The sequence below is a fragment of the Neopelma chrysocephalum genome, unplaced genomic scaffold (assembly GCF_003984885.1).
Source record: "Neopelma chrysocephalum unplaced genomic scaffold, ASM398488v2 Primary Assembly neopelma1_70, whole genome shotgun sequence".
Taxonomy (NCBI): Eukaryota; Metazoa; Chordata; class Aves; order Passeriformes; family Pipridae; genus Neopelma; species Neopelma chrysocephalum.
The window spans coordinates 484,154-509,228 of NW_020897730.1; the positions used below are offsets into that span (position 1 = coordinate 484,154).

At 52.3% G+C, this 25,075-nt stretch overlaps 1 protein-coding gene across 2 annotated transcripts in view; it reads right to left on the reverse strand.

Annotated features, from left to right (window-relative positions):
• Window positions 1-1,961: 1,961 nt before the first annotated feature.
• The window catches only part of XXYLT1 (xyloside xylosyltransferase 1), a 37,610-nt gene continuing 14,496 nt past the window's right edge, over window positions 1,962-25,075 (reverse strand). Inside the window, exons 3-5 of one of the 2 annotated variants that reach the window (XM_027685973.1) lie at window positions 19,725-19,857; window positions 6,987-7,463; window positions 1,962-1,971 (exon numbers count right to left, since the gene is read on the reverse strand). In XM_027685973.1, the coding sequence (XP_027541774.1) occupies window positions 7,067-7,463; window positions 19,725-19,857 (530 nt within the window). In that variant the 3' untranslated portion in view covers window positions 1,962-1,971; window positions 6,987-7,066. Of the gene's footprint in view, window positions 1,972-6,350; window positions 7,464-19,724; window positions 19,858-25,075 lie in introns of those variants that run through there. The other variant, XM_027685974.1, reaches the window with a different exon arrangement.

Genomic DNA, 25,075 nt, shown 5'->3' on the forward strand with positions numbered 1-25,075 from the left:
GCTGGTAAAACTTTGCCAGACCAATGACTGGTGAAAGAAATTTAGTGGCATCTGCTGAAAAATTCTTGAGGTTTACAAGTAAGTGACTCATGATAGGATATTTAATTACATTTGCTTTAATAATGCTGACTTCTTGTATTTCCTATTTTTGCAGCATCTGCTGCTTTGAAAATGTGAAACACTGGTGTGTCAGCAGAGGCATGGTGTGCTGGCCTCCAGTTTCTCTTCCATCATATGGAATTTTCTTCTAGATCTGTTCCTGCATCTTTTCCAGGCCAAATATTTTTGACCTGGAAAATTTACTATCCAGTGAATCTTACACCAGTTTTCTCATCCTTTTGCCCAACTTGGGAGTCAAGCCACTAGCTCGGAGTGCCTTTGAACACCGGCACAGGACTAGCATCCTCCTTGCCTTCTGCACAGGCATTACAGTTAATTCCCATTATTTAACTGGAATACACCCAGCCCTGCTGGACTCCAGGCACTGCTGTTTGCCTTCTGTGGAGTGCAGTGGTTTACAATGCCAGGACATCTTTTCCAATTACCAAACAAAAATTGCTGCTGGACACCTTTGCCTTTTCTGTAGCACTGAGAGTTTCCCAAACCGCTGAGCTGAGATCCTGCACAATTGCAAAATTTTGTTTGTTCCCAGGAGAGGGCGGGAACGTTGCTGATTCTCCTCAACTGCACCGTCCTTGTCCATAATCTGAAGGCTATTTTAATCCCTGGGGATGATTCCCCACAGCTGATGCACAACGCTCTGCCCAGCACAGCCTCTGCTCCAGCTCCAGTGGGCTGATGGAGTGGAGTCCGAGGATGGTTTCAAGGCTGGAGCTGTGACTCTGTAAGTGCAGCCTGCAGGGATACACAGGCAGAGCACGGTCATGTGGTCCATCTGCCTGCTCTGCACTGGCAGTTCTCCTGTCCTGTGCCCATGGAACAGCTGCTGCAGCGGGTGCCCCCTGAGCAGCAAGTGGAGGGAAATCCCACCCTGGTCCCCCCTGCATGTGGGTGCTTGGCTTCAGCAAAGTGAGGAACTGTGATACCTCCCAGATCACCTTCCTGCTCTCCAGTGCTCTTCCCGTACCCTCTGCTTATGCCCTTCTGCACCTGCACTACCCAGCATCTATCAATGATGAATTTTATTCCCATTTTACTACCTACTGCTCCGTATCAGCCACATTTTCTGCACTTCTTCACATCAGCTCTATATTTCCCTCTCCTGAACAGCTCAGCATCAGTGGCAGGTTCTGCCACGTCACCATTATCCCCCATTTTCCAGATAATGGTTTTTGACTGCAGGACCATAGGGCCTGTCAGCTCAGCTGAACATCCTTTACCTGGACAGCTCTCCAAGCCCCCATTCCACAGCTGAGGGGCTCAATCCCACATGCCCATTCACTTTTCTCCCTATTGCTGCTGGTGTTCTTAAGCACTCTGTATAAAATTTCCCTCTCCTTTGAGCTTGGCAGATTATGCTGGAAGGGCACGTCTTTGCTGTGTTCCCAAGGCAGCCAGAGAAGTCCTCCAGCACAGAAAAAAAATGAGTTTGAAAGGAAGAAGCATGCAGGAAAAAAAATTACACCTTTTCTTTCTGACACACTGCCCAGACCGCCATGTGCCACAGGGCATCCATAAGCAATTTATTCCCTAAACTGATACTGTCCTTAGGATCTGAAAGTGTCTGTTTATCCTGACCAGCTCCAAGGAGGGGATGTGTTGTGACAAAGGCCCCAAACCTTTCAACAGCCGCAAAATGCACTAAGAGCAAGACATCTGTAGGTGATAAATGGAGACACTCCATGCAGTGCCTTCTGTAAGCAGGTCTCTGCCTGCAGCCTGTGGCTTGCACAGCTTTAGGATTGTCACCAGCAGGGTCATAAATTGCTGCTAAACGATGGCTGAGCAGGAGCAGGAGGAGAAGCTGTCACTGGGGCTCTGCTGGTGAAGGATGGCACTGAGGATAAGAGCCTTGCCAGGGCTACAGGATGCCAAATCCATCAGGAATGAGCCAGGAGAAAGAGTTTGAAGGTGCCCATGTGTTCGGAAGGGAATTGAAGCCCCAAGGTGTGGTTTCCTACCTGCTGCAACGGCAACATCTGCCCCAGGAAAACCACATCTGGCTCTTAGGAACACCCCAGGACAGACACATCTGGCTCTCAGGAATGCCCTGTAAACTGCTGAGCATCCTCTCACTGGTGGGCAATGCCAAAGCCTCCAGCAGGGCCAGACCTGCAGCTCATTCTGGCAGCTCCAGACTCTGCTTTCTTTCAGCTTTTCCTTCAGATAGGCAAATTGTCTAAATTAACACTGAGGCTTTAGATACAATACAGCTAATGCCAATGAAATACCACAGGAAGGTAATTTGCTCCAAGCGCTCCCCCTGGTCAGCAGCTGATTGGTGAATAAATAATTTCCAGAGGAGAACTGCACAAAGTGAATCCTGACGGCACTGAAAGGCTAACAGGACTGGGCAGCAATTTCTTTGCAATTAGTAATTAAAGCCACAGAGGCTCATGATGGTCAGAGACAGAGCTACTGAAAGCCTGGCTGAAATATTTACAGGTGCTTGGGAATATGTCCCTCCATGGTTCTGCAAAGCTTTTGAGGAAAAGCTCAAAAAACAATGCAGCAACCTAGTAAAAATCTGCATTAAAAGGAAAAGCCAGCAGTTGCTGACCTGTGTCCCAGGCTTACTGCTCTTTTTCTTTTGCCTCTTTGTGTCCATCAGGGCAGATTTCACCACCCCAAGGCAGAGGGGTGGTTCTGGCACCCGCCTGCTCTGCTGCTGCCAGGCATTTCTCAGCAAAGGCAAAATAATAGGTTGGCTTTTTATTTTTTTGTTTTGTTTTGTTTCGCAAAGTCAGGAACTCCATCTTAGCGCTGAAGCCCGTTGTTAAGGTTTGTGTTATTCTTGGCACACTGACCCAAGTGCGCTGGGTATGAATAGCAGAGAGCTGAAAAGCAAATATTGTATCCTCTGGGATCAGCAGAGAGGGAGGGTGGTGATATTGCTTAATGGAGCACCCCAGAGCCTGTTTGGGTTAGGCTCATAGTAATTGCTCCCTAGGTGAGTTTATACCAACAATTGATCGTTTCAAATGGGAATGAAGTACAAATGAGTAAGAGAATAAACACTGATGGTGTTATGAAATGCAAGAGAGGAGAGCAAAAATCACAGGCAGCTCCAGCACGGTGGACAGAAAATCAGGGATACTGTTTGTTCTATATGCAATTTCTCACAAATGCTGAATGATACAAGAACTTGAATTTTCTCCTAAAGCTCAAGCTACAGAGCTGCTTTCCACAGCCTGGTCTTCTACAAAGAGTTCAAGGAGACCCCTTTGCTCTCCCATCTCCTTCTCCATCCTGGAAAAACACGGGGCTTTTGACATGAGTAGTACTTTGCTGTGAGCCAGCAGGTGAGAAGACAAGGAGCAGGAAGCCAACAGGCATGATGGAGGAGTTCTGTGCCCTTCCACAGGCCCTGGCTGGGGCCACTGCAGCTCTCCCACGGGTGTAAGGCCCATGGCCAGTGGGGCATGGTCCCATCCCTTGCCACCAGCCTGTGCTGGTGGGACTGGTCTCCTGCTCCCCACAGCTGTGTGCCCCCAGCACTGTGTGTCACAGCAGCGTGTCCCCACCTGCCACTCACCCAGGGTTGCCTTTAGCCTGCCACATCTCCAGAGGGGCTCCAACCAACCCATAACTAGGCTCTGGAGTCTGCAGAGGCCCCTTCTTAGGCAGGGGACCACCGCTGGCCCAAGGACATGGTGCCCTGGGGACCAGGAGCTGCCTGTCAGTCCCAGTGCTGCTGCCGCAGGGTCATTGCAGCAAACCCCCAGTGCCTACGGGCAAACCGGTGCTGCTCAATGCTTCCTGGGCATCTCTCACTGTGCCTGTGCTGGCAGCTGCTGGTGCTGGCTGCCATGGCCACAGGCCATCGTCACAGGGACCAGGAGGGGATGCTCGGGTCTGAGCTTTTGCGCCTGGAGCAGCATATGCCTGAGGACAGTGCTGGAGGGCAAGGAAGGATGGGGATGGAAAGTCCCTATTCTTCCAGGAATTACCACTGAAGGAAAGGCATGGGATGGCCCAGCAGTCACCAGCTGGCTGGGCACTTAGTGCAGGAACTGCCTGTGGGGGGTGAAGGCTCCTGAGCAGGCGGTGCCCTCAGGGATGCTGCCACTCTGGCCAAGCACAGCAATCTCTGCTTCTGCCCCAAAGCAGCCCCTGTGGCAGCACCCTCCGAAAAGGCTGAGCTGGCAGCCCCAGGCTGCCACTGCGGTTTCTGCAGCTGAGCTCATTAGTGCCTGCAATCAGCAGGGCATGAAGGGGAGATAATTACACAGGCAGCACGGCTCTGGCTACGTGCAGGGTCTATATATAGCACCGTGCGGGTCCGTGCTGCCTGCGGTGCTTAGTCACAGCCCTGGGGACCATGTGGGTCTGGATGGGGCAGGCACTGCTGTGTGGGAGCTGTGCCACTGGGCTGTCTGTGGTGCCTGGGGAAAACCATCGAAGCTGAATTAAATGTTTCACTTAACTACGGTTTTCATAGCTGAAAAAATGCAGTGAGTTTCCCAGTGGACTGCCATTCTGAAAAAAATGAAAAAAAAAAAAGGACTTTATTTTTGGAAAAATACCTCAACAAAAGGTTCCAGCCTGGGGCCACAATGGTAGGTGTACCCCCATCACAGCCCCTGGAACCCCACGGAGAGGGAAAAGTGCTCCCAGCACTGTGGCAAGCATCCCTGTTGTCTTCAGGTGGAGGATGCCTAACACCTGGTCCAGCTCCAGGGGTGGCTGTGGGGCAGGGGGGCACCTGGCCCCATGCAGCCCTGGCTCCCAAGGTGTCACCCTGTGGCACCCACCGTGGTGCTTTTTGGCCAGCCCTGACATCCACAGCCACCCCAAAGCTGCTCAGCCACTGGTAAAGCCCTGTTTGCCCATCACCCCACCACTCCCCAGTGCTAGTGACACAAGCCACCTGGCCTGTATTTCCAGCATGGCCATTTCCAAATTGATGGCAAGGTCCCACCCTGGCATGTGAGGCCCTGTGTGTCACTGGTGCCACCCATGTGCCCTGACCAGCCAGAGCAGGGCTGAGTCCTTGCAGCAGCATCCCAACTACGGCAGGGACTGCGAACATGGGGCACTCCAGGAGCTGCTCAGGGCAATTGCAGGGGCCCCAGGACATGTCAGGATGGTGACAAAGCACCAGTGCCAACTATGGGACTGTGAAACTGCCCAGCAAGCACAAGACAGCAGTGTGGCACTACCAGGACAGAGGGGAGGTGGGTGGCTCCTGGCTGCAGAACATGGAAATGTCCCTGCCCAGCTCACTCGTAAATGAGAGTGGGCACCAACAGAGCAAAGTCCCCTTCCCAGGACAGCATGTGCTCTCTGGGCACAGCAGCAGCTCTGGCCACCTGAGGCACTTTCAAACTCCCCTTGTCCTTCAGGGTGCATCATCCTGGTGCATCTCCCACCCTAAATCCTGCCCACCAGCACCCTGGGGGGCTTCCTTGCCTTGCACAGCAAGGCTGGATCACCTTGTTTTTTGGTGAAAATGTGAGTCTAACACAGCAGGGTACTGCTTCTTTCCCTCACCTTTAATCCCCTCTTTGCTGTTCCTTCCCCAGGGATGTGAAAATACTCAAAGCAGAGCTTTTGTGCTATTTGGAAAGGGATTGGTTCAGCACATCAGAGAGGGCAGGGTCAGGCTGCAGCCCTACCACAGCCTCATGACTCTGCACATCAGTTCGAGGGAGAAGAGCCTCTCCCTCAGTAATGATAAGTTCATTCATGGGCACAGGGGAAGGAGCCCAGGACACTCCTGCCAGACACGGTGTGCACCATTTTTAGGTTAAGCCATAATTAGGTCCCCATCCCTCTCTCTTGCACGTGCATATCACACAGATGCACACACTGACACACACAGGCACATGCAGGCTGGGTGTAAAAGCCAGGCTGGAGGTGGGTTAATGTGCTGTGCACCTTCCTGACAGAGACCTGTGCAGGAGCTCACTCCTGCTGGCCGGGCTCACTGAGGCAGCATTTACTTAGGGAACAGGATGCTCATGCCTGAGGCTCATTTACAGCACAGGCAGTTCCCAGCTCCTTCCAGACCTACCCCAGCTATGGTGGTGATGATCTTTAAAAATCCAGCTTGTATGCCAGCCAGTTTATTTGCATCACTTGGGTGGAACAGATGTGGGATAAGCTATGTGGGGCAGCACATTCAACTGCCCAGCAGATACACATCAGCTACTTTTTAATCATGATAAAAGCAGGAAACCTCCTATTGCACAGGACTTCAGTTGTGCCATAAAAAACAGCCGAGCAGGTCTGACATCTGCAGCTTTATTTCTGTACAAAAGGTTAGAGGCAAAGCTAGAAAAATGAATGTACTGGTACACGCTCACTGAACGCTTCTAGGACAAGGCAGTAAAGCTTTTATTGCTAAGAAGAACCAATGGACGGCTTTAAAGCTCATCTAGCGTTCAATTTTTGTTTGTAAGTAACCCAATTTAAAGCAGTTTTTCAGTCTTTAAAGCCTTCTTGCCTTTCTGGAATGCTTAGAAAGGAAGATGACCTGAGGACGGTGTCTGCTCTCCGGAGGGACCAGACCAGTGCTCTGCATGAGGTGCAGAAATGGGCCACTGAGGAACGACAAACAAAATCCAAGTGCCTGCTGTGGGCTCCTGCTGACCGTCCAAGGTAAGGCTGCACAGCACCCAGGGAGCTGCACCCTGCCATGGGCAAAGGCAGCAGGCTCTGATGGCCCCTTGGCTGTCCCCATGTCCCAGCAGCTGTGGCACAGAGAGGCACCATGGACTTGCCCCAAGTAGAGCCAGGAGCTAATCTGGACAGAGTGACTGTGGATATCCTGCTCCAGCAACTGAACTCCTGAAGGGATGAGGTTACAGGCTGTGGGATACTGAACGCTCTTGGGATCCCCAGAGATTCCCCTGGGATGCAACAGGTCACCCTTCCCGAGGGACTGCTGGTGCAGCCACTAAGGCTTTTGCAGTCAGAGCTGCTCCCAGGGGTGGTGGGTGTTCTAGTCTTCAGGGATTGGGGTGTTGCAGTTCCCATGGTAAATTTTGACCTCACCCTTGCACTGGAAGTACTGGTCAAACACGTCGCTGTATCCATGGTCCCTCCACCACGTGCAAAGCTGCCGGTTCCATGTGCAGTCAAGCACATGGAAAAGCTCTGGGTGCTCCATCCCCACCATAGTGAAGAAATCCTGGTCCCCAAGGTGGCCCTTGAAGTGGTACTTCTCTGTCAGCTTCTGCACCATGGTGGGCTCCAGCAGCTGGTTGTAGAGCTTGGACTGCCTCATGGCTTCCAGGTTCAGGAGCAGGACACCACTGTTGAAGCCTGGCAGCCCATCAGGAGGGGGCTCCCCCACTTTGGTTTGGGGGTTCTCGCGGCGATACTGCCAGAAGGTGTGCCTGGAAAGAGAGGAAAAACAGGAACAGGGGAGTCAGGGAGCGCAGCCTGAAGAGCAGCTACCTCAAGTCTGGGCAGGTCTGGATCACAGCACAGGATCTACCACCCACCCAAGGGATCTTGCAGTGCCTGTCTTCTGTCTGGAGGCACCCAGCCTCTCGGAGAAACCACTGCTTTGTGGGCTGCCTTTCTCTCCGTCCCCCTGCACAGGATATTGCCCAGACCTCAAACCACGTTGTTTACCACATCCTAAAGCCCGTTTTGTTTCTACCAGCATCGTTCTGGTGAGCCAGCTGGACACAGGATCGTGTGACTGCTCACACGGCTGTGTGGGGAGACAAAACCACATCCCCAGTGTCTGGGGTGAACCACCAGGAGTGTCCCCATGGCTGGTACACACCAGAACTGCAAGGCCTGCAGTTAATGGGATCTCAAGAGCAGAGTTGACAGCATTATTATTATTTGATTATGGGGAAACTCCGGATCAAAGATGGGCCTCAGTCTGAGGCTGTGCAATTAGAAGACTTGAAATATATCTGAGTGTCAGAAATACTTCTTCAAAATAAAAATAAAAAGAGAAATCCAGTGGCAACATCTCATTAGCTAAACAAGCAGTGCCTTCAGCACTTGCAGCCCTGGGAAGGTTCAGCTATAGCAGCTCTGGCAGACGCAATCTTCACCAGCTAATTTCCAGCTGCCAAGGAGAAGAGAGTGGTGCAAGTCTAGCAGTAAATAAAACTAACTGCAGAGGTGGATTCAAATGGGAAAAATTTTGATTACCTGAGCAAGCAGCCCAAAAATGTTTTTGGCTCCTTCCTCAGCCCTGGGGCAGTGAATACACCTCACCATACATACACTGGTTGCTCCCACTTGCAGGAATTGAATTCATCCCATGCTATTACCCAACTACCTGGGGTTGAATCTGTCCCCAAAAATCACTCCCACTCAGTCTGAAAATCTTCTTCCCCTCAAGCAGCATCCTCTGCTGCAAAGCTGAGCACCTGAGAGCTGTCCAAGCCTGCGGTTTCGAGGAGGGCAGGAGGGACCTATGACCCCCACCACCATCTGACAATTCAGGGCTGCCAGCACTGCCATCTCCTTCCAGCCCTCACACTTAAGGGAAAGTTACAGCAAGGTTCTTTTACACCTTGCTGTGAAGATGTCAAGGAGAAACACTGTTAGAAAGAAGAAGCCAAGCCTGCCACTGGTTCCTCTTTGAATCTGTCAGACACCGACCAAAGTTTCCATGCAGTTCCAGGCAACGAGAATTTGTTGGTAGATGGTGCAGATTTAGAACCCAAAGGTTTAAAGTGGCCTCGTTAATGATGTAAACTGTGAACATATTTTTTATTTCCTGATCTGGAGAACCACAACCATCATGCAGCATCACTTCCTTACAACTTTCCTTTAGATGCTTTAGATTCAAAGCACTGATATTTCCTGTTTCATTAAGGGTCTTTACACCACTCCCTTTCACCTGATTCAGAATGGAAAGGGTTTTTCCAAGTGCCAGTTTTCCACAGAAGGAGAGCTCAGTTTCTGGGCAGTCATATCCATGCTTCCTGGGAAAGGGGACTGGAGGATGGGCTGCCTCGTTGGATCCCATGGGCAGCAGCGCTTGTTGGATCTAAGGGGCAGGGAAGGGAAAAAAGGGCTCTGCCTCTGCAAAGAGCAGTTGTGTCTTGGGGAGAGGCAAAGACTACTCATGGATGCTCCTGAGCATCCACGAGTTGCAAGGCAAAGCACTCCCAATGCAGCATTAGAGGGAAGCTCAGCCTGCAGAGCAAGCCCCATCTGTGCACCAATCAGCCTCCTGAGGTGCTCAGGTCCAAGAATCTGAACACAACTGGCTCAAGCTCACCTCTGCATACTCTGCTCTCTCTGCTTCTGCCTAGCAGTGCCTAGAAAGCCATTCCCATGCCCAAAAAGTTAAGTTGGAAGCAGACAGGAGGCAGAGGGTGAGCAGTGCTGCAGAGTGGGGCACCTTTCCAGCTCCACAGCAGTGAAGCTGACTCTTTTGATGTTCTCACCTCCAAACACACGCTGGCCAAGCTAAGAGATGAGATTACAGCCACTGCAAGCACCCAGGATAAGGAAAATGCAAGCAACCAAGCCCTCAGCATTGCCAGGCCATGGCAGAGCAAAAGCAAGATCTGTATCAAATGACTCAATTTTCCAGCAATGCCTTTCCCCAGCAGATTACTCGTTGAAGGCTGATAACAAGAAAGTAGCAATGTGCCCTTTTCTGCAGGAAGAGGAGACAGACTGACAAGCAGCAATTGTTCCACCCTTCCTCCCAGTGCTGGCGTGACAGGGCCGTCCTCCTCCCGCCCGTGCCTGGGGATCGCAGGGGAGTGGGGCTGGAAGGGAGGATAGGGCCATCCCCAGGGAGCAGTGCTGAGGTGAGATCCAGGATGTGATGAGCTGTGGGTGGCTCCGCAGTGCCGATGGTTCGGGAACTTGCTCACAGCCCTGCACGACAGCCTTGCCAGTGCTGGGCTCAGGCCAACCAAGGGAAAGGTGTTCTGGCAGGGCTGCTGGCAGCAGCTGTTTACCCTGGATTTTTCTTGGCTTTTGTCCTTCTAACAGAGGGGTTTGGCGCTGTCCTGCAGGGGCCAGGACAGAGAAAAGTGTGGCTGAAAGGCACCTGCACCCAGCCGGAAGTTGAAGGAGTGGTGCCTAGGAGAGCATTGTTCTCTTTGGAGGTGATGGATCTGGGGAAGCACAACCAGCCAAACAGCTACTCCAGCCTGCACTCCACACCACTCTGTCCTGCTCGGCATCACCCCTTGGTACCCGCCTCAAATTTTGGCAAAACATGGGGGAGAAAACCCAAGGGGCTTGATGAGTGTGCTGTCAGGATGTGTCCCTGAGACAATCACCAAGGAATTGAGCCCCAGCTGCAATGGAAATATCTCCCTGGCCCAAGCCCCTGGAGTGGCTGGGATCTCCCCTGGAACAGGCAGTTCAGGCAGGGCAGTGTGCCAGCAGCCTTGGCTCCAGGGTGCCCTCCTCTCTGTGCCCCTAGCAGTGAAAGCCTGGGCAGGAAGGCAGCCCAGAGAGGCCGGTCACCACGAGGATGCATCGGGGCAGGAAGCTGCTAGCCAGAAGGGGAGGGGAAAGGAAGAGGAGGCATTTTTGGCTTTTGTTAACCACCCTGACCCCTCTAGATGGGAGGGAAAAGAGGTGACCTGTGGCCCCAGACCCCATGGCATGGTGCTGGGGAGCCGTGCGGGGCTGCTGCCACGAGCACCCGCCTGCAGCCCCAACAGGCTTTGCTTTGAGGAGCTGTTTATAAACAGAGCCGGCGTGTGCTAGGAAACATCTGGAGAAGAGCATTTCCAAGCATTCAAAGGCTGGGCCCAGGCAGCCCAGATAAAAAACCCTGCTTCCACCGGGACTTCCCTTGCTGGCCCAGCGCAGGGCGCTGCGGCCGCACCTCCCCTGCCTCGCAGCCTGGCGGTCACGAGCCCCAGCTCACAGAGCTGCCATCACACACTTAAAAATGCCTCGATGGGATCAGCTGCCAGGGCAGAGGGGACTGCTCCACCCACCAGCTGTATTCTGCAAGTCCTTCTCTTGCTTTCATGCACAGCAAGGGACAAACAGTGCGTGGGGGGAAGACTTTGTCCAAATGCCTGATCTTCCACTCGTTCACTTCAGCTCTGGGCTATGGGACAACTTCCTGGGATAAACTGGAAACAGCTGGTAAAGCAGCTGGGTGCTCTAGCTGGCAGGAAAGGCACGAAGGAGGGGTTACTGCCAGCTGGGTGACCAGTAGCAAGCTGAAAGCACTGGCCCCACAGACAACACTGCTGGCCTTGCTGCTGAGGATGCGGAACTTTGTCATGAGGCTGCACCTCCAAGAATGCAGGCAGCTGGGGAATTGAGTTGCCAGGTCAAAAAGACATGAAATGAAATGAGATGCTGGGCTAGACCCAGGGTGGCTGAGGTTAGAAGATGCTCCTGGAAGGCTGTGGGGTCTCTGAATGCCACTGTGCACCATGCACGTGCACTGCATGAGCCTATGCAGTGTGGTACCCAGGGAGGAAGGCTGCACAGCTTCTCCCTCATCAATGGGGGGAGCAAAGGCAACAGTCATGGGATAAAGCCACAAAGATAAAGAATCTGAAAGATTCTGGATGTAATAAATGTCCCAGAATCAGTAAACTTCTTGCTGGAGCTCACTGGTTTGCTTCTACCTCTTGCCAAGCACTGGCAGAGTTTGGGCCAGCTGCCCAGAAGGGCAGGATAGGCAGCAGCAGCAGGCCAGCACCTTGAGGACACACTTTGTCACCAAACCTCTCTCACAGGGGTCAGGGGCTGGGGGACCCTAAGCCCCATCCAGCTGGGCACGGGGCTCCTGGCACAGAAGGGAAGCACAGGCTGCCAGCTGTCCCTCTCTGAGCCACATCGACAGCAGCCCTGCCAGCCCAAACACCAACTAAAACAACAAGTGCACGCTCTTGCTCCCTCCAAATACACTGTTCAGTTCCTGAGCCAGAACACAGATGGCTGCCGGCATTATCCAGCTGCAGCTGCTGGCAGACACGGGGGATCCTGTGCAATGAGCAACGAGGCACAAGGACCGTGCTCTGGGCTCCGTGCGCTGCCAGGGCTCCCCCAGGGCGGGCAGGAGGACACAGCACCTGACTGTGGTCCCACCGAGCCATCCCCGGCCAAGCTGCCCACATGTTAGTGCCTGGTACCTGTGGGGCCCTGGAGAGCTGGCCACAGAGACAGATGGGATGGGATGGGATGGGATGGGATGGGATGGGATGGGATGGGATGGGAGCCCCAATGGGAAGTATGTAGTGTCCTGATGGGGACAGGGGGATGTGTTTGAAATGGAGGGAGAGAGAGACCAAACAGAGGGGGTCCCCTGACAGCAGCTTCAGTCCTGCCTGGAGGAGAGGGTGCAGGCAGTGGGGAGGGAAGAGTGATGGGAATGGCAGCATGGTCCATTCATAGGCTGATGGTGGCTTTACCCCTTAGCCCTTAGAGAGAAGGCCAAGAGCAGAGCCAAGAAACCTCCTTGCACCCTTCTCCTCTTGGCTAATCCTTACTGTTGCAGGCAACTGCCAGCCCCTTACCATCACTGTGTTCAACCAGGATTAACCCTCAGGAAAAGCCATCTCCCCTTCCTCCAGCTCCTCCCACCTCCAAAAGCCATGTCTACAATGAAGGTGGGCCTTTTCAAGTTTCTGCTGCAGTTGGAGAGAGGCAGCTGCCCCGGGGCTGCACTCAGAGCAGCATCCAAACCCAGCTCACTCCACCCGCCCTAGAGCTGCCGGACCTCGGCCAGGCAAGCTCAGCAGCTTTGCAACAAAGCGGCTCTTGTTGCTAATTGCTTATTTTCCATGTGCAGTGCTAAACCCCTTCAGGAGCTGAGGCACTGGGTTCAGTACCAGCCTGGTCCAGAGCACCTTAGCTGAAGCTGAGCAGCTTGTGTAATTCAGGAAATCCCAACTCCATGCTTCCTGGCAGCACCATGTACTCAGTGATGTGCAATGGCATCACCAACACAGCATTACCCCTTGCTCTGCAGGGAAAATTGTCACTCTGGGGCAAAGCAACCCCAATTCCCAGCCCGGGACAAAGGGCAGGATGTGTTGATGTGGACACCAGGATGCTCCTCTGATGGGTTCAGGGTGAGGGTGCAGCTCAGGCAGGACCTTCAGTCCTCACACAGAAAACACTAAAGAACAGACAGACTGAGCTCTTCAATGAGGACATCGGTAATTCCTTAATAAACTTCTCACGTAATGCACAAATTATGTCTGTACAGTGCTGGTCTCTACTACAGCGCAGCCTGCATGCCAAACTTTTAAAAGGCCTGTATTTAGAGCAGCAAATTGATTCTCAATGATGACATTTCTGCGTGGACTTAGTCCAAAAATGGGAACATTTAAATAGATGATGAGTGACAACTTGAGAACACAGTTGGCGAGTGAAACCTTTCCTTGGGACACAGATTTTCAAGGGCGGCCCTCCTCACCACCTAACATTTTTATACCCCACACTGGTGCTAAAATCATCCTCTGAATAGAGGTGGGACCATAAATCCCTGTCTAGGTCGCATCATTTTCCTTCCCTCTACAGATCAAACGCCCGTGGCACTGGTGGTGCTGTGGAGCGATGGGCTGTGCGTGTCAGTGCCAGCAAAGGATGGGGGGCAACCTGTTCATAGGGGCACTCTAAAAACTGTGGGCCTAATTATGGCCAAAATGGCAGATTTCCATTAACAACTGTGAATGAACTCTGCTCCAGCAGCGTTCTCCTGCCTGCCTTGGAAGCGCAGGCCGCCGGCCTGGGCCTCCCTTGCCTGCTGAGGGGGCTCTCAGGAACAGGGGAGATGCTCTCCCTTCACAGAAGCTCACCCGCTGCTTAATATTACTAATAGCATTTGTGCTAATCAATGCACAGTTGTGGTTGTCAGATCTTGTCCAATTTATTCATTGTTTTTAAATGACATTTCAAGTTTGCTTGGTAATGGGAATAAGTGCAACAGGTCCTACATATTAATGTTATGCACAGATGTAAACAACACAACCCTTTACTTCCTTGGATAATTTTTTTAATCAGAGGTAAAGCTGAATTCCTGAAATTAATTCTGCTGCCAGTTCCTTGCAGGTTCTGCTTGCTCTGTAATTTTGGCTGCTTCGTGGCAGCCATTGCCAAACAATTCCTAGAACCGTTTTCCCCATGTGTCGAACAGCAGCACTTACTACAAATCAAGTCAAAATCTTGAAATGATTTCAAATCCAAAGTGCACTGGTTCTAGGGCTTGCCAGGACTGTGGGCAGGCAGCAATTACATCACCATGGCACAAATGCCAGGGCACAAACTCTCCTGTCTTCACTGACTGAGGGGCTTGGGGAACACAGAGCCCTTTGTGGTAGCCAGCTCCTTGCTTCCCCAGGGCAAAAGCACTTGGAAAAGAGTACAGTCGCCAAATCAGGGCATCCTGCCTGGTTGAGGAGTCCATGAATCCAGACAAACTCAGGCGGGAGGACCTGCCTGCTGGAGATGGTTACCTCCAGTTCTGGAAAGCTCCATCCCAGGCAGCAGCCCACCTGCACTGCTGTATCTTAGAACCACCACCACTGCCTCAACCGGCAGCCAGGGAATCCAGCTGCTCCCTGCTCGCAGCTGTCAGCCGTACTTTGGGGTTTTTTTTAGATTCCAAGAGAAGGTACAGGACGTACTGTCTCAGCCCAGACTCTGACAGCCGGGCCTGGCTATGGATTCAGCATTAGCCTGCTCACAGCCCAGGATAACTCCTTTCCTCTTCCAAACATCTGACAAAGTGACTTAGCACCGCTGCCGCTGAGCTCCCAGCAAACACCCAGCACTGCAAGTGCTGTGCTGCCACGTTCAGAGGCTGCACAGTCCTACTCCCACTCACTAATGGGCTTCTCAGGGTTATTTCACCAGCTCTCAAACAAACAAAACGTGTGACAGAGCACACAGCACACCTTACAGCAGGTCCTACACGATCTCAAACGGAAACAAAGCTTTTCCTTTCCACAAAATAATGTCCTGTTTGAGCTTTCCCTAGGTTTTAGGCAGAGGCAAAGGCAAATGGCCTTGCAGCCATAAAAGAACCCAAGTGTCGGTCCTTTGTAGTCTGTAGCTGTCCTTTTGATGTAGATATCCTTTCCTGTTGGACAAACTTTTATCATTGCCAGTACTTTGGATTCCCAAGCTGCCTCCAGCTTTAATTAGCTTCTTGTCACGGGGGACAGCAGTGAAGATCTTATCCAACAGCAGGAGTGGAGGCAGCAGCCACCCTTCCAGCCCAAACTATGTACATTCTTGGACCTGTGAACCTCTGGGACTTCTCCTGAGGTGCACCATCACAGCAGGTTCCTTCTCCCCAGCTGGAGCAAGGGGCTAAAAGCACCCATCTGAGGACCTGTGGGTTAGGTCCTCCCTGTTGCTAGCAGACCATTGCAAGAAAGGGGCAGTGCTGAGGGCTCCAGGTGGTGCTGGCGCTGGTGGGCACCCAGAGCCAATAACAGCACCAGCACTGCTTAGGAGCTGAAGAGGCCAGGACGGCTGTGGGGATGGGAACAGGGAGCACGGCGTGGCACAGTGGCCCGGGGTCAGCCTGAGGCTGCCGAGAGCAGCTGTGCAATCAATACCACTGTCCTGCTTCCTCTCACACACCACCAGCGTGACTAGAGGGATCATAACCAGGAAACTCGGTAAGAATAGGGTTTAAGCTCTGCCTTTAGTAACCTGAGAGTTTTCAGGACATTTTTGGGGAGTGCCGCAGTATTTCCCCACTCTGCTCCTCTCACAAGGAGAGGAGCTTGGGGCTGCTTTGAAATGGGGAGGCTTCACCCGGCCATCACACAGCCCCATCGCAGCCAGAAGCACGGCTAAGCCACTCCACAGGCCAGGCACACACCCTGCACACACCCTGAGGACAGTGACCTGTCTGGCCACCTGCTCACTGTCTTGTAGGATGCATCTGCAACACTTGCCTGCACATTTCTTAGCAGGACTAAAGAGAGCGAGCCTGGGCTCCTCAATTTGGCCAGGTTCTGCAACATAAATATTTATACAGAGCATCATCACTCACCCCCTGTAGCCTGGTGAGCAGGACACTCCCAGCATGGCTGAGCAGCTGAAATGCTGGAGGGGACAACAGGACTTTTAATTAAGGTTATGACTCTGCAGAAGCACTTCCTTGCATGGAAAGCCTTTTGGACCATGCAAACTTCAGCTGCAGATTCTAGTCTTTCCATCAAAATCATTCTCACTGAAGCCAGAGCTCCCAGTCTTGGCTGCAGTGTGAATCCTGTGTAGGCAGACATATGAGCAGGCACACATCAGCCTGGGAAGAGGCTCTGCCTGCAGGCCTACACCCAAATGTCAGCCTGGCAGGAGGCATCCAGCACTGCCATGGAAAGTCCACAGGCATCTAGGAGCCCAGTGCACAGTACCTGTGTCCTCAACAACCCACTGTGGGGGGCAGCCTCTTGTGGGACAAAGCTCTGTCTGCAGCCCCATCCACAGAGGTGATGACCACACCCTATATCACACATCAGATCCAAAAGCTGCAGGAAGGACAACATGCCTGACCCACGGACAGAGTGCCTCTTTCCCCTGCCACAGCTGGAGAGAAGTAAACCTGACGTTGATGGCCTCAGACCTCAGATCACCTCCTGCACCTGACCTGGGCTCCTGTCACCTCCCCCTCTGCATCCAGGACGCCCTGCCAGACACCACAGGGTGATCCATGTCCAGCTTCAGCAGGAGCTACTGCTCTCCACAGGCCACTCTGACCCACCCTGAGCAACCCAAGGGACAGGCCAGCCCAGACTGTGCAACAGTTAAATCCCAGTGCTGGCCTTGCAGGAGGACCAGGAGATCCTGTTGCTCAGAGAAATGCATTTGTCCAAGACAAACAGTGGCCGGGCATTGTTTCAGCATGAGTCAAGCGAGTGGAAACACTCCCGTGCCATCCTGTTTTGCTGTCTGGAGGTTTCCCCTACCTTCAGGATGTGCAGACAGGCTCCGGGACGTTTCCGATTTTCTGTTCTCTTTCTCCTCTGTTTCCCGTGAGCGTCTGTGCCCAGCACTGCTCGGTGCAGCAGTGCTGCAGCCCAAGCCTTCTGCAGCCCCAACCTGTGCCTAGAAAGTACAGCCTGCAGCCAGGCAGCCAACAGGAACAGTGCTGCTTCCCAGAAAACAGGGCACCAGCTACAAAACACACCCATTTGCCTTCTCTGATGGGCCAAGCAGGTAACAAGGATCCAACACAGCCAAGTCAATTGATCTCCATCCATCTTCTCCATTGCTACAGAGAGGGAAACATGGCACCCAGACCCTTCCCAGACACTGGCTTACCCTGCCCCAGGGCTGCGAGTTTACAGCTCTGTGAGCAAGCTCAGGACAGCTCTGCTAACTCGCCCTAAACCCTCTTAGTGCTTTGGGACAAAGCTGGTGCTGCAGAGAGCTGCGTGAAATAGGGAGGAAAACATGAGTGCCAACAGAGAGACCTCACCATTACCCCGTAACCCCCCTCCAACCCAAAACCCCTTTCCCAAGTGATGCTTCAAGCCTGCGCACGTGGTAAACCACACGGCTGGAGCTGGTACCAATAATTTCACACCTACAACACGTTTTTATCTTGCTGAAAGTATAAAAATAGCAAAGTTTTTTGTTGGTTTTTTTTTTTACAAAGACAGTCATGCTTTGTCAGTTCGTGTTTGTGTCTGGAAACCCTTTTAGCAGCGAGGTGCGAGCCCCGCGGGGCGCAGGGCTCGGCGGGAGGGCAGCCTGGCGTTTGCACGGCTCGCCCCGCCACGGGTGGTCTGGCGACAAGGAGGATCAGGAACTTGTTTTCACACAAAGATCAAAACAACGCAAGAAGAAAAGTACAACATAGCCCAAAGTGACCCAGAACGTCAAAACTGCAACAACAGAAAGTTCAGCCCAAAAATGCAGCCTGTGAGGGCTGTTATTGCTTGGCTTGTTTGTCCCCACCACAGGCGGCAGGAGGGGGAGAACACGGCTGTGGCTTGGGTCAGGTATTCAGCGCTCAGCCCCGTGATCCCATGCCTTGTCCCCTGCCATGCTGAATGGCTCTCCAGCAGAGCACCCCAAAGCTTAACTCGGTCCCCTCCAGGCATGCCTGGCCCCACAAACCACATCCAGGCAGCGGAACACCATCCCCACTCCCTAGTCATGCATGGAAATAATGCAAAACCCTGCAGAGATGAAAACAGTGATTCTGCCATGGACTAATTGCAGGCAAACAAACGGCTGATTTATCCTGTTCCAGGCTGCAGCACTAACGAACGGGACCGGCCCTGCCGGGCAGCGCTGACCGAGGCTGACACTGCAACAGCCCCGCGGCCACACTTGGCTGTGGCTGCTCCCTCCATCCCCCTTTAAGCTCTAACAATTGGATGTGATTAACTGGGGCTGGATTTACCATTCTGGGCACCAAAATCCTGCCAGCACACCCAAAGCAGATACAGGAGCCCTCCATGCTCCCACGCTATGGAAACAAGACCTCAGCATCCCTGTTCCTCTAGTCCCAGCTCTCCTTGCCAAGAGTACAAACCAAGAGGGGAGGTGACACTTCTGATATGGACACAGAGATATCTTTTTCCAGCCCAGGAACAGTGGTGACTTCTGTAATTTGAGCAACCTCACGCTCTCAGCTGACTTAGGCTACCAGGAAGTGACTGGTGGTCATTAATGACCATCAATCCCCTGCTGATGAACTTCTCTCTGTCTCCACCCTCATCCCATCCGGATGCACATGAAACAAGAACGGCTGCTTCAGATCTTTGCAGCTCAGCCTTTGCCTAAGAGTGCGGCTGGTCATGTCTTAGGAGGTTCAGTAAGGAAGCAGGCTTTCAGTAGGGAAGGAAAAGATATACAGAGCTCTTCAACTTTTTTGTCTTTCTCCAAGAAATTTTCCATTAGCATTAGCAAATCTAGCCAAGTCACCTCAGATGCTCAAACTCAGCTCATCTGAGAAGCCATTAAGGCATCTTGAGTTGATTATCTGATTTACTTTGGATTAAAACAAAACCTGAGGTTCATCCTTGGAATAATGCAGGCTAAACTAAACCAATTTCTTTAAGCGCTAGCCTGGAAATATCTGTGTCCCTGAAACCCACCAGTGGTCCACGACTGGGAAGGACTGAGCCTCCCCTCAGTGAGTGATTCCCACCGTTAGCTTCCACCAATCACTGGCTGGTGGACCAAGGGTCTGAAGAGCAAGTGACCATGGGGTCACCCTCATGCTTGCAAGTCCAGGCCACCAACAGAGTTGTCAGTTCGGCCTTCCCTGAGGGAAGCAGAAGGTGCACTCACACTCCAGGGACCCAGAACCTCATTGTTGCCCAAACTCAACCCCTACTCTCTGCAATCTTCACAGCCCGAACCCTTGAGCCCCAACACACACACCGATGCTCCAGAATGCAATCACAGCCCCTCAGCAGGCATGGCTGGGCAAACAATGCCTCTAGCAGATGTACTACAGTTCAGGTATGGATTTTGGCACCAACAACCAGGAATTTGGCTCTGAAAGCCTTGTGACGGTGTGTGAGAACAAGTAAACAAACAACAGCAACACTGTACACTTTGCTCATACCTACCTACAAGTTTCACATTAAGTTCCCCTGCCGGGATTAAAGCAGGAAGACCATTTAGCCCTAGAAGCCCTAGTTGAAGAAAAGACACACCAGCCACCCACTGCCCACACCCTGATCCCCATAGGGAGGGAGCTTTACCTGTACACTGGTTGCATTTCCCTGGCAATTCCAATGACTGCTCCCTCTGGGAAATTGTCAAACTCATCAAACAGGTCTCGGATGTTGGTCTTGTACTTCAGGTCCAAGTCTACCTGGATGATCTGTGTTATTTCTGAAAGCACAAAGGGGGAAAGTCAGCTATATAAGACAAAACTGTAACAAGTGATTAGCAGTGGCTACCTGACGAACTGCTCCCCGCGAGGATTTGGTGCATGGTGAGCATTCAGCTCCATGGGCAAGACTCAGCCAAGTCAGGGTAAAACCAATCCAGCTGCAACCTCTGCATGAAGCTACTGACCTTCAACCATCACGAGAGCCTTTACCACTGTGTATTTTAGGCATGATTTACTTCAGCAATACTTTCTGGTGACCTCCTGCTTCTATCCACTCCCTCCTTCCTTCCAGAAGACTGTTTTTCCATATGACTGACAAAAACAAGAAGCAACTTCAACCCAGTCTTCTGCAGGAGCAGCCACACAAAACCCCACACTCACTTCTGCTACTGGGAAAACCTGCCAACTCCATGAGTGTTTCCCACCTCAAGCCCAGAAAGCAGCCATCCCTGGCCTGACAAACCAGAGCAATTCCCATTACAGACATCAGGCAGCCACATGACACCTCCAGGATCACCTGCACAGGCCCATTAGCTCCCAGCAGGTTGCCACAGCCTTCCCCAGAGGCAGAAATTACAGAGCCCTGCCTGTACAGCACGGCTGGTAATCTGCAGCAGCCTGGAAGACTTTATTCTTGCTGGTGGTCAGAGATAAGGAGAGTTATGCAGACATAGAAGCATCTTCCACTTGCAGTGGGAAATCAAGAACAAGGAGAGACTGGAGAACATCATTACCAAGGCCAGGCCTGAGCTCAACAACAGGGTCAAGCCTCTGCCCAAATTTGTCACCTATCTCCGCTGCAGGACATGAGACTGATGGATGGAGATGCTGCCTGGGAGAAGGTGCAGGAGATGTGCCTTGTCAAGGCTGTTTGTCCCATGTGAATCTGGGGATGCTGTATGGATTGCAGCAGGCCCAGTACAATGCAGCAAACACAAACACTGCAGCAGGTCAGACCATCAGATGGATTCCCCCAGCCACAGGCAAAGCTATGAGCATCTTCAGCCCTCCTCAGGGACTGTGAGTGGAGTGGAGCCATCCCCTGTGGCATTATGTAATGCCACCGCTATTTATATGTGTTATAAAAGCCAAGAGCAAATTGGCCAGGTTGCTTAGCACTCGGCACTAATTGGATTGTGTCAACCTGTTTCGGCCCCACTCATCATGAACAAGTGCCCTTACAGCTCCCTGCAGGCTACACCTGCCTGTCACCACCACTTCCACAGCAATTAGCAAACCAGGCCCTCATCCTTCCTCCTGCCCAGTTCCTGCAGGCAGGAGGACAAGCCCTGCCTGCCCTCACCTTCTGCTGCCTGCATCTGCCATGCCTATGGGCAGGGTTTCCCATCAGGCTGGTGTCACCGGGGCAGTGCCCACACTCCAGCCTTCCCACCACTACGGTTCCTCACTCCCTCATGCTCAGGATAGGCTGTTGGCTACTACTGGGCTGCTGAGAGCAGGAGGCATTGCTCTGTTTTAAGCCCCCAAAGCCACCACTGGGACTAGAGACCCAGAGAACAGCCAGGCACCAGCAGCTACTGCCTGGCATGGGAGCGCAGCTTCGCCATTTCAAACATGCTCATCACTTGGCATTTGTGTTTCAAGCAGATGCTAGGCCGTACAGCAGCTCTGAATTTTTTGCAGATCTTGCACTAATCCAGGGCTCTTGGCAATTGGTCATACCTACCACGCTGTCCTCATTTAAGAATGAAAAGGCCCTGTGAGGTTAAGCAAGAAATATACTGCTTACTCTGAGAAGCATCCAAGCAGAAATATAAATCAAGGAGAAATAGTATCTAAGATACAACCCAGGCTGTATCTCAATTTATTTTTTTAACATCCATCATGCTCTATCTGCTAAAGGGAAAGGCCATGCTCCCTTCATCTGGCAGTACGGCAATCCCCAGGTCTACCTAGTATTTACCATCACCATAATCCTCTGTTTGCAAAGATTTAAAACCCAGGCGCAGTAATTCACCACAGGCTAAAGCAGGTCTTGACCTGAAAGCAATTTCCCCCAGGCTTCCAAACTGCCTTAGAAATGGCCAGTGCAACTCAAGCATGTGAATAAGCAAAGCAGCAGATTTGTGCAACAAGGAACAAGATGTGTCCCAAATACACCAAACCTCCCCAGTGGCCCATACCACAGCAGGGCAAAACCCCAAAACCTTGATGCTACTGCACTTGAGAATATCCAGACTGGTCACAAAACTCCAGGGCAAGGAGACCTCAGAGGTACAGCACAAGCTCAGCCCCAAAGAAACGCAGGGGGAGCCTGAGCCCTCCAAGGTACTGCCAAAGCTGGGAAGAGGGGAAGGGGTTCCCAGGGGGATCCCAGCACAACTACGCCCAGTGCACAGCAGCCTTCTGACGCATCGTCAGGTTTCAATTAAATCAGCTGTGAGGCACGCCATCCGATTGTTCTCTAAAATTACAGATGAATGCCAACTGCAATTAATCACAGCGGAGAATGAAAGCTGAGCTTGGAGGAAGCTCCAATCCCAGCCCTGCCCGCCCCAGCACCCCAACAGGTGAAAAGCTCCAGAGGGTCCCCATGCAACCCAGAGGGTGCTGCCCAGCGGCAGCATCTGGCCATCCCCAAAAGCCTTGGCCGAGCAGGGAGCAGGGCACGAGTGCAGCTGTGGTGCCAGGCAGCGATGCCAGCGCCACAAGAAGCCCAGCATGGAGACACACTGTTTATTTACACAAACACGCTGGGTTCTCCATCCTGCCCTTCATTAGAGGCTCCCTGTGTTGGGCTCGCCCCCGCACACTAGTCCCATGCTGTGCCAGCAGAGACCCCAGGAAACACTCACTAAGAAATTAGACCCAGTAAGAATCAAATACTTCTTATTTTCCTTTTTTCTTTTCCTTTCTTGTTTTTCTTTTTTTTTTAAATTTTTCTTTAAAGCAAGTATGAACTGCAACACTGCAGACACAACTGAGCATGGGTGACACGAAGCACCACTTTGCCAGATGCAGCTTGCACGTTCAGATTAATGGCTGAGATGATTTCTCTGACTGGGACTGGCAAGGGGCCAGGCACTAATATTTATGATGTATCAAGCGCTTTGTCCTGGCTGCCATGTGGGGGTGGAGGAATCGCGTGCTCTCTTAGGCATAAACTGCTTGGAGGGATCCAGCTGGAAATGTGGGGAAAGGCTGAGAGTGTTCTGCTCAGCAGTGAGTTTTCTAACTTTGCCATACTGTGTATCACCCTCCATTCTGCTCAGCTCCAGCTCTTCCAGCCACGGCACGGAAAGGGGAGCTGTGCCACTCAAAGTAGAGATGGTCTCCATTAGCAGTGACAGCTTTACAACACAGGTTGGCCCCATTAAAAGCTCATAATGTTTTACTGCAGCCTTATACCAGCAGCCACAGCAGGGCTGTGCTCCAGGCTTGGCTCAAATCCTCCTTCCAGCCAAGTCCAGAGGAGAAAGGCCAGCTCCAGGGATGTATGATCTCACAGCCTCATCCCAGCAAGGGGGCACAGGCAGGCAGAGCACCTCCCTGTGTCCTGCTGCCCTGCATTCTCTGCCAGGACCCAGCAGAGCTATGCCAGCACACGGAAAGGCACCCTGTGTGTGTGTGTGCTGAGGGGCCTGGAGGGTTGTCTGGATGCTCTGAGTGACGTCCAGGAGCCCCTGTGGCAGGGGACAGCTTCTGCAGCAAGTCCGACAGCCCTTGCCAGGAAGCATGGACACCACAGCACAGCAGGGACAGATTGGGCACGCAGCAAGCCAGGCCACCCACCAACACATGATGAGACACTTAGGAGGAAATTTGGTCTAGATGAGCAACCTGATCTAGTGGGTGGCATCCATGTCCATGGCAGTGGGGTTGGAAACAGATGATCTTTAAGGTCTCTTCCAATCCAAACCATTGTATGATTCTATGACTCTGTGTAAATCCTCTTCCCAGAAACATTAGGCAGGACCATGAGTGGCAGCAGGGGGCACAGGGAGAAGAGCTGCTTTGGCCAACTGAGCCAGAGCTCCAGGGATGCTGTGCAGTGAGAAATCCTGCAGCAGCTCTTACCCCTCCAGAACCCTTTTTGATGTGCTGCCATTGTTCAGAGCAGCCTATGAATGGGCAGCCTTGAACCTGCCCATGGGATAGGACTGCATTTCCCTAGCCTGAGTTGAGAGGATGGACTGAAAAAATTGTAAATAGTGAATTTAGAACTACATGACAGTGGATGGAGGGTCAGATGAAGAGGCAATACAAAGAGTGGAGTCTGCACAGAGCAACACAGGCTATTCTGCAGCCAAACTCATTTGCACTCATCCTAACAACTTTGTATGAGGGTCACTACCCTGGCAAAGCTGAGCCCACACAGCAGGTGCAGGGCTGGTGTGCAAGTGTTGGCCTTGGCTCCTAACCCCCCACTTCCATACCAACCATGCCAGATCTGGGGCAGAGGCATGTCACCACTGACGTGGAGAGGTGAAAAGAGTGAACCTGTGTCCAGGAACAAAGAGCAAAATGGAGAGCTGCCATCTGCAAAGGGCTGTGTCCAGCCAACAGTGTGGTCTAAATCATTGATAACTGAGCAGTTGATTAATAGTTGTAGAGTAGAAGCAGCAAGAATTGAAACCTCCTGGAGGTGGTGAAATTCTCCAGCCCACTGACAGACTCATGGTGGCACGAACTCAACCCTCTCAGAGTATAAAACCCTGCCTACAGCTGGTCTGGCAGTGGAGATGCTGCAAGCAACAGTGGGATGGCAGGAAGGGACAGGCCACTGCCCTGCCAGGCTGCACTGTGCCCAAATCTCACACACACTCCTGAGGCAAACACCTGTCACCAAAGCTGGTGGTCATTTGGCTCTGCTCTGGCCATCCCCTGCACTGGCATCTCCATCTGTCTCAACAAACCTGTTTTTAAGGACCTAAACATTCTGATGCCCCATGCCAAGGAGGAGAGACAGAATCATAGAATTGTTTGGATTGGAAAAGACCTTTGAGATCCTTGAGTCCAACTGTTAACTTGGCACTTGGCACGTGTCAGATGGGAGCACCTTGACCTCCCTGCACCTCCTCTGCATCACAGCAACAACTTTTGGGGCCAAAGGCCGGCACCTTAAGAGGCGAGACCAAGGAGGACACTGCTGGGATTGCCAACTGTGCCACGTGAGCTCCGTGACCCAAGCACACGGCTTCACCTTTTTCCATGCAGCCAGCAACAGCCAGCTGGGCAGCACAAGGAAGCAGGATC